This window comes from Aethalodelphis obliquidens, unplaced genomic scaffold, assembly GCF_003676395.1.
Source record: "Aethalodelphis obliquidens isolate GAN/ISIS:26980383/991018 unplaced genomic scaffold, ASM367639v1 scaffold2, whole genome shotgun sequence".
Classification (NCBI taxonomy): Eukaryota; Metazoa; Chordata; class Mammalia; order Artiodactyla; family Delphinidae; genus Aethalodelphis; species Aethalodelphis obliquidens.
This window is the reverse complement of record NW_020837946.1, coordinates 742,885-754,650: the sequence shown is the minus strand read 5'-3', so window position 1 is coordinate 754,650 and position 11,766 is coordinate 742,885. Positions and strand designations below refer to the sequence as shown.

Here is an 11,766-nt window from a genome sequence, read left to right as displayed (position 1 = left end):
GCTTGCCAAGATCTGTTTTTCACTGACTGGACTTTGTTGGCTCCTCCTCTCCCACCGAGGGTTCAACACCCCTGCTTCCAAGCCTTCACGTGCAGGACAAGCATTGATAACGGCCTGGTAACAACGACACACAGCAAAAGACAGCAGGTGGAGCAGAAACCCGTCAACCAGGCTCACCTCCTGGACGCCCCCGTGTCCTCCGGTGTCCATCGTCCAGTGCAGGGCCTGCTGGGAAATGCTCCGGGCACTGACCGTGGCCAGTGCGGCCCTGGGGCACAAGGCGGCAGGTTGGGTGAGGACCATGGCCTCCCACCCACTGCTGGTGGCCCCCCCAGAAGCCCTGAGTAAGCCCCTGTCCCTCCCCAGCCGGCTTCTGCTGGGGCCCGGCCCCTCTAACCTGACCCCCCGCGTCATGGCGGCTGGAGGGAGGCAGACAATAGGACACATGCACAAGGAGATGTTCCAGGTAGGCCACTGAGACACAGCGGTCAGTGCCCTGAGTGGCCTCCTCCCTGGGGTGGGAGTAGGGGAGGCGGTGACCTGCATGTCCACTGCCCCCAGATCATGGACGAGATCAAGCAAGGCATCCAGTACGTGTTCCAGACCCGGAACCCCCTCACGCTGGCCATCAGCGGCTCGGGGCACTGCGCACTGGAGGCCGCCCTGTTCAACCTCCTGGAGCCGGGGGACTCCTTCCTGGTCGGGGTCAACGGCATCTGGGGGCAGCGGGCCCAGGACATCGGGGAGCGCATCGGTAAGAGACGGTGTGGGCGTGGGGTGTGGCCCTTCTCTCCATCCTTCCCCAAAGGCCTCCCTCCTCCAGCACGAAGCCTGGAAGCCCCCCTCTCCAGGTACCAACCTCGGGCCCTGAGCACTTACCCCCCCTGGAGGCCCTTCACGCATCCCCCTGCCTGCCAGCCTGCTGTCTCCGCCAAGAGGGCGTCGGGATGCTCGAGGGGCCCCCATCCCCCTGGTCTCCCGGAGTTTGGGGAACAGCTATTTCCGGAGCCCGTGGTGGGGACAGCACTGCAGGGACTCCTCTGGTCTCAGCACGAACCCAGAGCATCCCCGCAGCTGTCAGGTCCCCAGGGGCCACCTCCACTCTGTCACAGGACAAGGTTTCAGAAGCTGACATCCCCCCCTCAAAATCTCAGAAACAGCTGTTTCTAGAGCTGCAAAATACGGAGGTATGGACAGGGTGTCCACTTCCAGAGTAAAATTTACTAAAGGAAGAGACAGAAGTCGAAAGCCCTAGGGTGCATCGGGGTTAATGATTTACCGCGGGTTTGGAAACATCACGGAACCCCTGCCTGGTCAGCTCCGCACATGGGCACACTCGGTCCAGGTTAATGGACAACCCCCGACAGCCCGAGGGCATCCTGACCCCTCACCGGGGCCCCTCCAGTGCACATGCCGGTTTTCAAGGGGAGCTCTGGTCAGGCAGGGTCCGGGACCCTGAGCGGACCTCGGCCACCCTCCTGGCCTGGGCAAGCCCCTCCCCTGCCTCCACCACACACCTCAGGCCCCTGAGGCTGGGATGGTCCTAGGGCCTCCCTGCCTCCTGCATATGACACTGGGGGCCTGCTGTGCACGGGGGTGCAGGGCTTCAAGAGACAGAGCAGGGCCAGGGCCTGCCTCCCTGGAGCCCCAAGGCCCCAGAGGGGGCAAAGCCTGCTCCCTCACCCCCTCAATCCTTCACCCAGTCATCCACCAAATGCATGGCCCCTCTGCAGCTACCCTCTGCTGCGAAGCGCCCATCTGCTCAGCCTGGCACAGATGCTTCCCTACTTCCCATGTGGAGAGGGCTGCAAAGGACCAGGGTGCCCCGGCCTGGCTGGGCCCAGGGAAGGTGGGCTGGGGAGGGGACAGTGGAGCTGAGGGACCCGCTCTCATCCACGGCACCCCGGAACCTGGATTCACCGAGCACACTCCACCTTCCCCCTCCAGCAGCGGCTGGGGGCAGGCATGGGCGGCCCTCACAGGACCCACCTGCTCAGCCGGGCCTCTGTCCCCAGCACTGGCTCCCCCCAGCGTGCGGGGACTGCTCACCACTCACTCTGCCCCCAGGAGCCCGCGTACACCCCATGATCAAGGACCCTGGAGGCCACTTCACGCTGCGGGAGGTGGAGGAGGTACGGGGGGGCGCCGGCCCGGGGAGGGGGCCGGTCAGCTGGTGGGGCAGGAGGGGTTGAGGGGCGTCCAGCTCCCACTGCCCAGCTCTGCACTGTCCCTGGGGAGGGGGACAGACGGAGGCCCCTTCCCTGCACTGGGTCTGCCCATGGCTGTGACCTCTGTCCTCTCAGGCCCTGGCCCAGCACAAGCCTGTGCTGCTGTTCCTGACCCAGGGGGAGTCATCCAGTGGCGTGCTGCAGCCCCTCGATGGCTATGGGGAGCTCTGCCACAGGTGAGCCTGTCCCCTCAGGTGGGTCTGTCCCCACAGGTGAGCCTGTCCCCTCAGGTGGGCCTGTCCCCGCAGGTGAGCCTGTCCCCTCAGGTGTCCGCACAGGTGAGCCTGTCCCCTCAGGTGTCCGCACAGGTGAGCCTGTCTCCTCAGGTGTCCACACATGTGAGCCTGTCCACACAGGTGAGCCTGTCCCCTCAGGTGAGCCTGTCTGCACAGGTGAGCCTGTCCCCTCAGGTGAACCTGTCCGCACAGGTGAGCCTGTCTGCACAGGTGAGCCTGTCCCCTCAGGTGAGCCTGTCCGCACAGGTGAGCCTGTCCCCACAGGTGAGTTGGTCCCCTCAGGTGAGCCTGTCCACACAGGTGAGCCTGTCCCCTCAGGTAAGCCTGTCCCTCGGGGGAGCCTGTTCCAGGGTGGCAGTGCTGGGGGCAGAGCCAAGCACAGCTCAGACCCAGTCTGAGGACAGGGTGGGAGTGTGGTGGGCTGCTGGCCGGTCCCCCCAGCCTCTGCCGTGTGATGGTGGTGCAGGTCCTCGGGGGTCCTCCTGGCTCTGGGCCGAGGCTGGATGGACCCTCCCATCTGAGAGCAGGGTCAGGTGTCCCCCCAGCGCCACTGCTCTCCTGGCCCCATGACTAGGGAGGGCTCAAGCTGACCCTGCAGCCTTGGTGCCAGGGCCTGCCCCCCTTGCCCCGAGGTCCCAGAGCCCCAAAGCAGCGCCGTCCTCCACTGCCTTCCGCCAGGTTCCCCCACCCCTGCACGGGCTGCCCAGGGCCTTGGGTGGGGTCAGGGGGGATTCCCTCCTAGGACCAGCAGTCGTGCTCTGGACAGCTGACCACAGGGTGGGAGGAGAGAAGCTCCACTGACAGGCAGGGTCACCCCGGCAGGGCTGCCATCCTCCATGGGGGCCTCGGGCCCACTGGGCACAGCCCAGCCAGGCCCACCTGCCGCCTGGAGTCTTGTCCAGTGAATCAAGCTCACAGATGTCACCTGGGCTATGACTCCCATAGGTCCGCGTGGAATACTCTTTGTGCGTTTTTTAAAGAAAATGTGGAGGTGGAGGAAAGTCAGAGGTTTCAGTTCAGGCTGTTTCTGGACTCTGTCCTCCCCAAGCTCTGGACTTCTGCCCTGTGGACTGTCAGCAGAAGAGATGCAGCCTTGTGCTAGGCTGGTCCCTGGACCCCACACGGCCCTTGGGCCTGAGCAGTCAGAGCACCCAGCCAGCCCCCAGGACACAGACTGCCTGGCTGGCCTCACGAGTACCTGGGTCCGGCCACCTGGGGCCCCCAGGGTGACGCTCGCTGTGCCGGGGGCTCACCCAGGTTCAGACACAGAGCTGGTCCCGGGGGGCTGAGAGCCCCGGAGGAGGCACCTGTGGGAGGTGGGAGGCTCCCCTGCTTCCCCGGTGGCCCTTCTAAAGGCTCTTAAGGCCCCTCCAGAAACCCCACCCCGGGGCAGAGTCTGACGCCCCTCCTGCTCTCTGCTGCCCCTCCCCCCAGGTACCAGTGCCTGCTGCTGGTGGACTCGGTGGCATCCCTGGGCGGGGTCCCCATCTACATGGACCAGCAGGGTAAGGGAGTGCCCCCCGCCCAGCCACCCACCGGTGGCCCGAAGCGTCAGAAGCCCTGGCTGGGGGTGTGCTGTGCCAGGGCCTGCGTGTCCGTCGGCTGCATACGGATTAGGCGCTGGTCTCCACGAGGCGTGGGAGAGCCACCAGCTCCTCATGGGGCAGGACACGCTCCATAGACTGGCCACACCCCGTGTTTCTGCTGGGCCGTCGGGCCGGGACCGGGCGGCAGGCGGGAGGAAGGGACCCTCCAGGGGAGGCATTTGGAGAGGCACCCAGAGCCTTGGAGGAGGGGTGGGGGCAGTGCCAGGACCCCTGCCAATCAGGGCAGAGACCCCCCTAACACCTGTCACACACCGGGAGCACCGCTGACATTGTCACCTGCAGGCCAGCCCGGGGAAGCTTTCCAGGCCCAGCATCTCCTCAGGGAGGAAAGCCCGGCTCCACTCTGGGTGGTGCTGCGTCCACGGCCGCCCGGCCCACTTGGCCTGGTCCGCTTCTGCCTCTGCAGAGGGCTCTGCTCCGCGGGATCCAGTGCTGAAGGGGGAGCCTTCTGGGCTGACCCCAAACCACTGCTCTGAAAGGACAGGCACACAGAGGGGCCCTGGGGATGGGAGCAGGCGGGCAGTGCTGTCCCCGGGATGCCCATCCTGGGCCTCCAGGCTGGCCGCCCCCGCCGTGGAGGGAGAAGCCGGGCAAGGAGGCTCCAGCCTGAGGCCCAGGCCGCGGAGCAGCAGGGCCAGGCTCAGGACCTCTGGCCTTCGCTGCCCCCCACCGGCCTCCACGGGACCCTGTGGGTCAGCAGACGTCAACCTAATGTCAGCAAGGTCGCTCGTGTTGCTGGTCCTGAGTATTCATCGCTTGTGTGAATCCCCACTTCACCCCTTTCCTCTCGGGAGAACTTTGGGTCCGCTCAGTTTTAGGCTTTAGGAATGAACTGTAAAGAACATTCCGGGTCCACCCGTCCGTGCACCTGGCACGCAGTTGCCTCGGGTCCCCACCCTCAGGGAGTCAGAGACGGTGCAGGGCTTGGATCTGAATCCTGGTCCTTCATCCTCCCGGCTTTGGGCTTGACCACCGCCCTCTGCTGCTGCCCCATAATTTGAAACTCCCCTCAGGCTGTGTGGGAGCCCAGGGGACGGGCACTGCAAGATGTGAAGGAAAAACCCGTTTGCTGCTCCACCCTCCGCCGCCCCCCACTCTCTCCCAGCGCTTGACCCCAGACGTGTGGGTTTTCCACACCAGGCAGATGCTAACGGGTGCCCTCCAGTTAGCTCAGCCCACCTGCAATAGCGTCGGACCCCACAGGGTAAGGGTCTAGTCCTCCAACACTGTCCCTCCCATTTCCGACACCAGTTGCATGGTGGGTCCCAGGTTCCTGCAACGTCTGCTGGACTCTCAGGACCTGGGCTGGGCAGCCCCCCCGTGACCCCCCCCGTGGGGCTCGGCCCTTGAGCATGCGTCCCTCCCCTCCACAGGCATCGATGTCTTATACTCGGGCTCCCAGAAGGTCCTGAACGCCCCTGCAGGCACCTCGCTCATCTCCTTCAGCGACAAGGCCAAGTGAGTGTGCCCCGCCCCCAGCCAGGGCTGGACGGGCAGCAAGGCCAGGTGGCCCCGAGGAGGGAGGGACAGAGCAAGGGAAGGGACGGCTCCTCGGGCCGTGCTCTGCAATGCTCCCCCCAGTGACAGGCGCACACCCTCGAGGCAGAGGCACAGCTGGGCCCCAGGGGCCTGAATACAGACACGGGGGTCCTGGGGGCCCCACCCATCTGGCTCACTTCTGAGCAACGGGGGGCTGGGGGCATTCAGGCTGATTCTCCTCCCCAGAAATAAGATCTACACTCGGAAGACCAAGCCCTTCTCCTTCTACCTGGACATCAAGTGGCTGGCCAACTTCTGGGGCTGTGACGACAAGCCCAGGCTGTGAGAGAGGGGGCGGGGCTGGGCGGGGAGGAAAGGGGGTGGGTGGGTGGGGGGAGGGAGGTGCTAAGCCCAGGATGTGAGAGAGGGGGCGGGGCTGGAAAGGGGGTGGGTGGGTGGGGGGAGGGAGGTGCTAAGGGGTGGGAGCCTCCACCCTCATGCCCTCACACCCCAGCTGGAGCCCCGGGATTCACCAGTGCCAGGCCTTCAATGCCCCCAACGGGGTCCCCCCCATTCCTCCCAGGCCCCCCAGGCATGGTCCCCACCCCACTTTCCATGGGCCCTCTCCTCCCAGAAGTCCCAGCGCATCTGCAGGCACTTTGGACCTGGCCTGACACATCTTCCCAATCCTGGGCCTTGCTTTACCCATCTCTCAGAGGGAGTGGGGGGCAGGGGGCTCTCTGTGAGGTGGCTTTGACCCTAACCCGAGGCCCCTTACGTGACACACGTAGACAGGGACACCAGGAACTGCGCCCTATGCAGCGGGCCCAGCGGGGCACTGGGGCCACAGGTGGGAGCCAGTGCCTGGTCTCCAGCCCAGTCAGCCTCTCCCCGCAGCCCGGCCAGTGCCCTGCTCTGAGCCAGGCTCTCCCCACATCTGGCTGCAGGTCTGTAGCCCCCAAGCTGGACCGCGCTCCCCTGGGTGGGGGCCGACCCCTCGTCAGAGAGCCTGGGCCAGCTGGGGCTGGGAGAGACACAGTCACTGCCCTGGCCCCGCCCAGTGACCTGGCCACCCGCTCCTGTCTTCCAGATACCATCACACCACCCCCGTCGTCAGCCTGTACAGCCTGAGAGAGAGCCTGGCCCATCTAGCAGAGCAGGTGAGCGGAGGGGCAGCGGAGCAGCATGGAGCGGGGACCCGGCAGGTGCTGAGGCTGGCGAACCGCTGGGTGGCCCCCACCCCGAGATTCCCTGATTGGGGGCAGGGGGCGAGAGGGATGCTAAGACTCAGTTGGTTTGCTGAGGGGCCCGCAGGAAGGAAGAGGTGCTGGGGGCCTTGCTGGAGAGTAGCCCTGAGTGGGGAGGCGGATAGGCTCTGGGCAGGCATGGGGGGGGCGCGGGGGGTGGCGAGCCGGCTGCCAGCTGAGGGTAGAGGCCCCGGAGGACAGAGCCCTGAGGGCAGATGCGGCGAAAGGGCAGGTGTGGACCCCCTTCCAGGCCCTAGGTTCTTAGTGAAGCGCTCAGCGCGGGCCTGGCTGAGCAGAGGGCCCAGGTGGGAGGAAGAGAGGGCGGGCGGCCAAGAAGTGGAGCCAGAGGGCGGGGGGGGAGTGAGACCACCGTCAGGAGGCTTTGCTGTGCCCTCGGCCACTACCCGCTCCCGGGTGTGGGCAGGAGCCACGTGGGGACAGCTGGGTGTGACCACGACCAGGGTGGTGCCTTGGCCCAGTGCAAGGTCCACACTCTCGGGACCCAGGAGGCCAAGTCTGGCCCAGGCCAGGAAACACAGCCCCAGGACGGCCCCCAGGGGCCCTGCCAGCTGCCGGTCCAGAGGCCAGGAGAGACCTGGGCCAAGACCTGCCTCCAGCAAGGCTGCAGTGCTGCGCTGGCCACGTCTGCCCCCTGCGTCCACCCACGTCGCCACCGGCCCAGGGCTGGGCTAGTGTCCCATGGGCTGGGTGGGACATGGTAGTGTCCCATGGGCTGGGCTAGACTCGAGGTGTCCCATGGGCTGGGTGGTCACCTGTGCAGCCGAGAGAGAGGCCAGGAGCTGACGCTTGCAGGGCAGGGGACTGGGCCACGGCTGGGAGCTGTGCCGCCGGAGAGGCTGGACCCCCGTGGAGTAGGGACTGTGGGCTCAGCGGCTGGGAGGGCAGGAGGCAGCGTGCAGCCCAGAAGCCTTTCTGCCCCCAGGCAGCCCCCCACCTCTGGCCAGGTCGTCCCCACCCCTCCCAGGGGCCTGGAGGATCCAACAACCGGCTGGGCCACCACGTCCCCCTCCCAGACCCAGACTATTTCCACCTCCCTGAGGTAGCCCGGGCCCGGCCCCTGGGGCAGAGTCAGGGCCCTGAACCTGGGGCTCCAGGGGGCTCCCGAGGCGCTCAGGGTCCAGGCCAAGAGAGGAGCCCCTCCCCCGGCCAAAGTTGCCCCCCCCCCGGTGGATGCCAGCCAGTTTCTCCCTCTCTGCCCACCGAGGAGGGCCCCCAGCCCACCCTGCCCACCCCACTGCCCTCTCCCCACCCAGGGCCTGGAGAAGAGCTGGCAGCAGCACCGCGAGGCCTCAGAGTACCTGCACGGGCGCCTGCAGGGGCTGGGCCTGCAGCTCTTCGTGAAGGATCCGGTGAGGAGGGCGGGGGCAGAGGGCATCACATGGCAGTGGGGGGAGGACGAGCTCCTGTCCAGCCCCCTTTATGGATATGCAGTTCTGGTGGGGGCAGGGGCAGTCCTGGGGATGGGGGCGCAGTCCCCGTCATGGTCACGGTTTCCTGGCCTCCGGATCTCAGGACATTTAGTAGGATGCCTCCACCTCCCCCAGAGCCTCTCCGTCTGGAGTAGTTATGGGTGCTCCCTGAGCTGGAGGACGCCCATCGGCCTCCAGAACGCCAGCCAGACACCATCCTGGAGGGGCTGGGGGTAGGGGGTCAGCTGAATAAGCCAGCCTGTGGCCTGTCAGAGAACAGACACACAGAGGGGTCCCTGGAGGCTGGAAGCCCTGCCCTGAGCACCAGCTGGTAGGCGTGGCTCCTGGGGCGGTGGTGACCTCGCTCTCCTGGGGCCCCTTCTCCGTCCCCCACATGCACCCCTGCCCGCCCCTTTGGAGCCTGCGTCCAGGGCTGGCCAGGCCAGGGCAGGTGGAGCTGGCTGTGATGGCACGAGGTGGCTGAGCCCGGCCTGTCCTGCAGGCGATCCGTCTGCCCACCGTCACCACCGTGGCCGCACCTGCGGGCTACGACTGGAGAGACCTCGTCAGCTACGTCATGGACCACTTCAGCATCGAGATCACGGGCGGCCTCGGGCCCTCGGTGGGGAAGGTGAGGGGGGCCTTCTGTGCTGAGTGTACCACGTGCAGGCCGAGGTCAGCAGTCGTCTGCGGACCCGGGACAGCAGGGCGTCAGGAAGGGAGCACCTTCTCTGAACCCCGGGGGCTGTACGGGGAGTGACCTAGGCCACGTGTACCCTCCCACCCACTTCCTCCCGCACAGGGGGACACCAGCTGGCTCTGCCCTGGCCTCAGTCACAGCCAGGCAGGACCCCAGACAGAGGCTGACGTCTGCGCCCCGCCCCCGCCCTAGGTGCTGCGGATCGGCCTGCTGGGCTGTAACGCCTCCCGGGAGAACGTGGACCGAGTGATTGGGGCCCTGCAGGAGGCCCTGCAGCGCTGCCCCCGGAACAAGCTGTGACCCGGCTGCCTGTCCCATGCTCACGCAGTGACTGGGGGTGGGAGCCCAGGGGCAAACAGACTCTGCCAGGGGGACAGGGACAGGACAGCTGCTGACCCAGCCCGGGTGAAGGGGGGAGGGGCAGGGCCGGGCAGGGGCCCGACCCCTCCGAGTGGAGCTTCCTGGATGTGGGCTGTTTGGACCCTCAGCGCCTCCCCAGCGAGCGGCCGTCCCCATAGGTCACTGACCTGTGAATGTTCAATAAAGAAGCCGCTGGTCATCTGTCCTCACTGTGTGGGGCCGGGCTGTGGAGGAGTCTGGCAGGAAGGCCCCCCGCTCCCTGACTGCACCTCTGTTGCGGGAAGCTCAGGGAGCGGATCCTCGCCCGGGCCTCCCCAGGGCTGGAGGATGGGGTGTGTGACCGTCAGCTGGGCCGGGCGCTCTGACACTGCACACCCTGGGCCCAGACCTTGAACCTGCAAAACACATCCTCACGTACGACCTCCACGGAAGGCCTGCAGGGTCGCGGGACTAGGGCACCAAGATGTCCAAGAGCAAACAGCCAGGACTCGAGCCCTGAAGACTCCAGGGCACACCGCAGGCACGCAAGCTACCGCAGGCGCGGAGCGTCTGGGAGTCGCAGCCCTGGGGCCACTCTGCAGCCCCCAGCCCCTCCCCCTCCTCTGCCTGGCTCCCCCTGACCCCTGTCCCTTCGCTCCTGCCCCTCACTGGCTTCTGCCTATGCCAGGCTCCCTCGCCTCTCCTTCCTGGGAAGGGTCAGGCCAGGCCAGAGCAGCGTGTGCTGCAGCCACAGCCATGTCCACACGTCCAGGTCCTCACATCCACACGTCCAGGTCCTCACGCAGAACCTCTAGGATGCACGCCATTGCTCCCTCTGGTCGAGATGGGCACCCACCCCATGCAGCCCTGTGTCTCTGTGGAGGGCTGGGGCTGGCCTGGCTCCAGCCCGTTGCTCACCCAGCTGGGCGCTGGACACAGCTCTGGGCACTGGGGTGGGGCTCTGAGCAGACCCGAGGCCCGCTGCCCCGTGGTGCTCACAGCCACTGGGAGAGATGGCACTGATAGGGCGACCCAGACACTGTCACAGGGTAGCTGTGATCAGCGCAGGAGCTGAGAGGCCAGAGGGTCTGCAATCCCACTTTTAAGGTCCTACTTGCTCCTGTGTTTCTTTTATGGTCTGTGCTGTTTGGATCCTCCCTAGGAAACCTCTGCCTCCCTTGAGGTCCCGAGGATCTGTTCCCATGTTTTCCTCTAGAAACTTTGTGGTGTCAGGTTTAATGCTGAGGTTTATGACCCACCTCACGTTGACTTTGTCCGTGGAGGCGAGAAGGGGGCGAGGTTCATTTTTATCCAGGCTGATACCCAGTCTTTGCCATGTTTGTTAAGTAGCCCTTCCTTCGCATCTAGTTGACGCGGCCCCTTTGCCAGCTGACCATGGGTGCAGGCCTCCTTCCGCCTCTGTTCCCGTTCGTTGCTCAATTTATCCGCCCTTATGTCCACACCACACCGTCTTAAGTACATCAGCTTTATAGAGAGTTTTGAAATCACGTAGTGCACGTCCTCCAGTTTCATTCTCCCTTTTAAAGATTGTATTTCCTATCCTAGATCTTTTGAATTTGCATATAAATTTTAGTCATCTTGTCTATTTCCTCAGAATAGCTTACTGGAATTTTGGTGGGAATTGCACTAAATCTATACATCAAGTTAAGGACAATGGAAACTATTAAAATATTACAAATTCTTGTTCACGAACATTAATTTAGGTCTTTTAAAATTAAACTTAGCCGTGTTTCCAGTTTTCAGCGTAGAGGTCTTACGCATCTTTTATGTGATGTATTCCCAGGTGTCTGGGGTTTTGTTTTATGTATAAATTTATTAATTTTTGGCGGCATTGGGTCCTCGCTGCTGCGCGTGGGCTTTCCCCAACTGCCCATGAGGGGGGGCTACTCCTCATCGTGGTGCGCGGGCCTCTCACTGTTGTGGCCTCTCCCGTTGAGGAGCACAGGCTCCGGAGGCGCAGGCTCAGCGGCCATGGCTCACGGGCCCAGCCGCTCCACAGCATGGGGGATCTTCCCGGACCGGGACACGAACCCGTGTCCCCTGCATCGGCAGGCAGACTCTCAACCACTGCGCCACCAGGGAAGCCCTGTAAATGGTATTTTTAAATTTTCATTTCCAATAGTGATTCTTAATATATAGATTTATAGCTAACTCTTCTCTATAAGCAAACCTAGTAGTTTCTTTGTAGAGTCTTTGCGAATTTCTATGCGATCAAGTCGTCTATGAATAACAACATTTTCACTCCTTCTTTTCCAGTGTTCATATCTTTTCATCATTTTTTCCTGCCTCGTGGCACAGGTGAGGACCCTGTACCAGGTGGCTCCCGATGGGCAGCTTGGAGCACACGGTCCGCTGGGGTCTCGCAGGCAGGGCCTCGTTCTCTGCCAGGGCTGCGCATCATGGTAGACACTGTGCTGAGCAGTGAGGCTGCAGATGACGTGGTCCCGCTCCATCACCTCCACGACCACGTTAGGGTTTC

General features: G+C 64.4%; 1 protein-coding gene across 1 annotated transcript; it reads left to right on the top strand.

Moving 5' to 3' along the window:
* The first annotated feature begins 215 nt into the window (after window positions 1–215).
* AGXT (alanine--glyoxylate aminotransferase) lies at window positions 216–9,487 on the top strand. Its single transcript, XM_027114117.1, has 11 exons — window positions 216–466; window positions 562–754; window positions 2,068–2,132; window positions 2,304–2,404; window positions 3,899–3,969; window positions 5,445–5,529; window positions 5,797–5,892; window positions 6,641–6,710; window positions 8,072–8,167; window positions 8,730–8,858; window positions 9,120–9,487. The coding sequence occupies exons 1-11, from the start codon at window positions 236–238 to the stop codon at window positions 9,225–9,227; spliced, it is 1,245 nt and encodes a 414-aa protein (XP_026969918.1). The 5' UTR covers window positions 216–235; the 3' UTR covers window positions 9,228–9,487.
* Window positions 9,488–11,766: the final 2,279 nt, after the last annotated feature.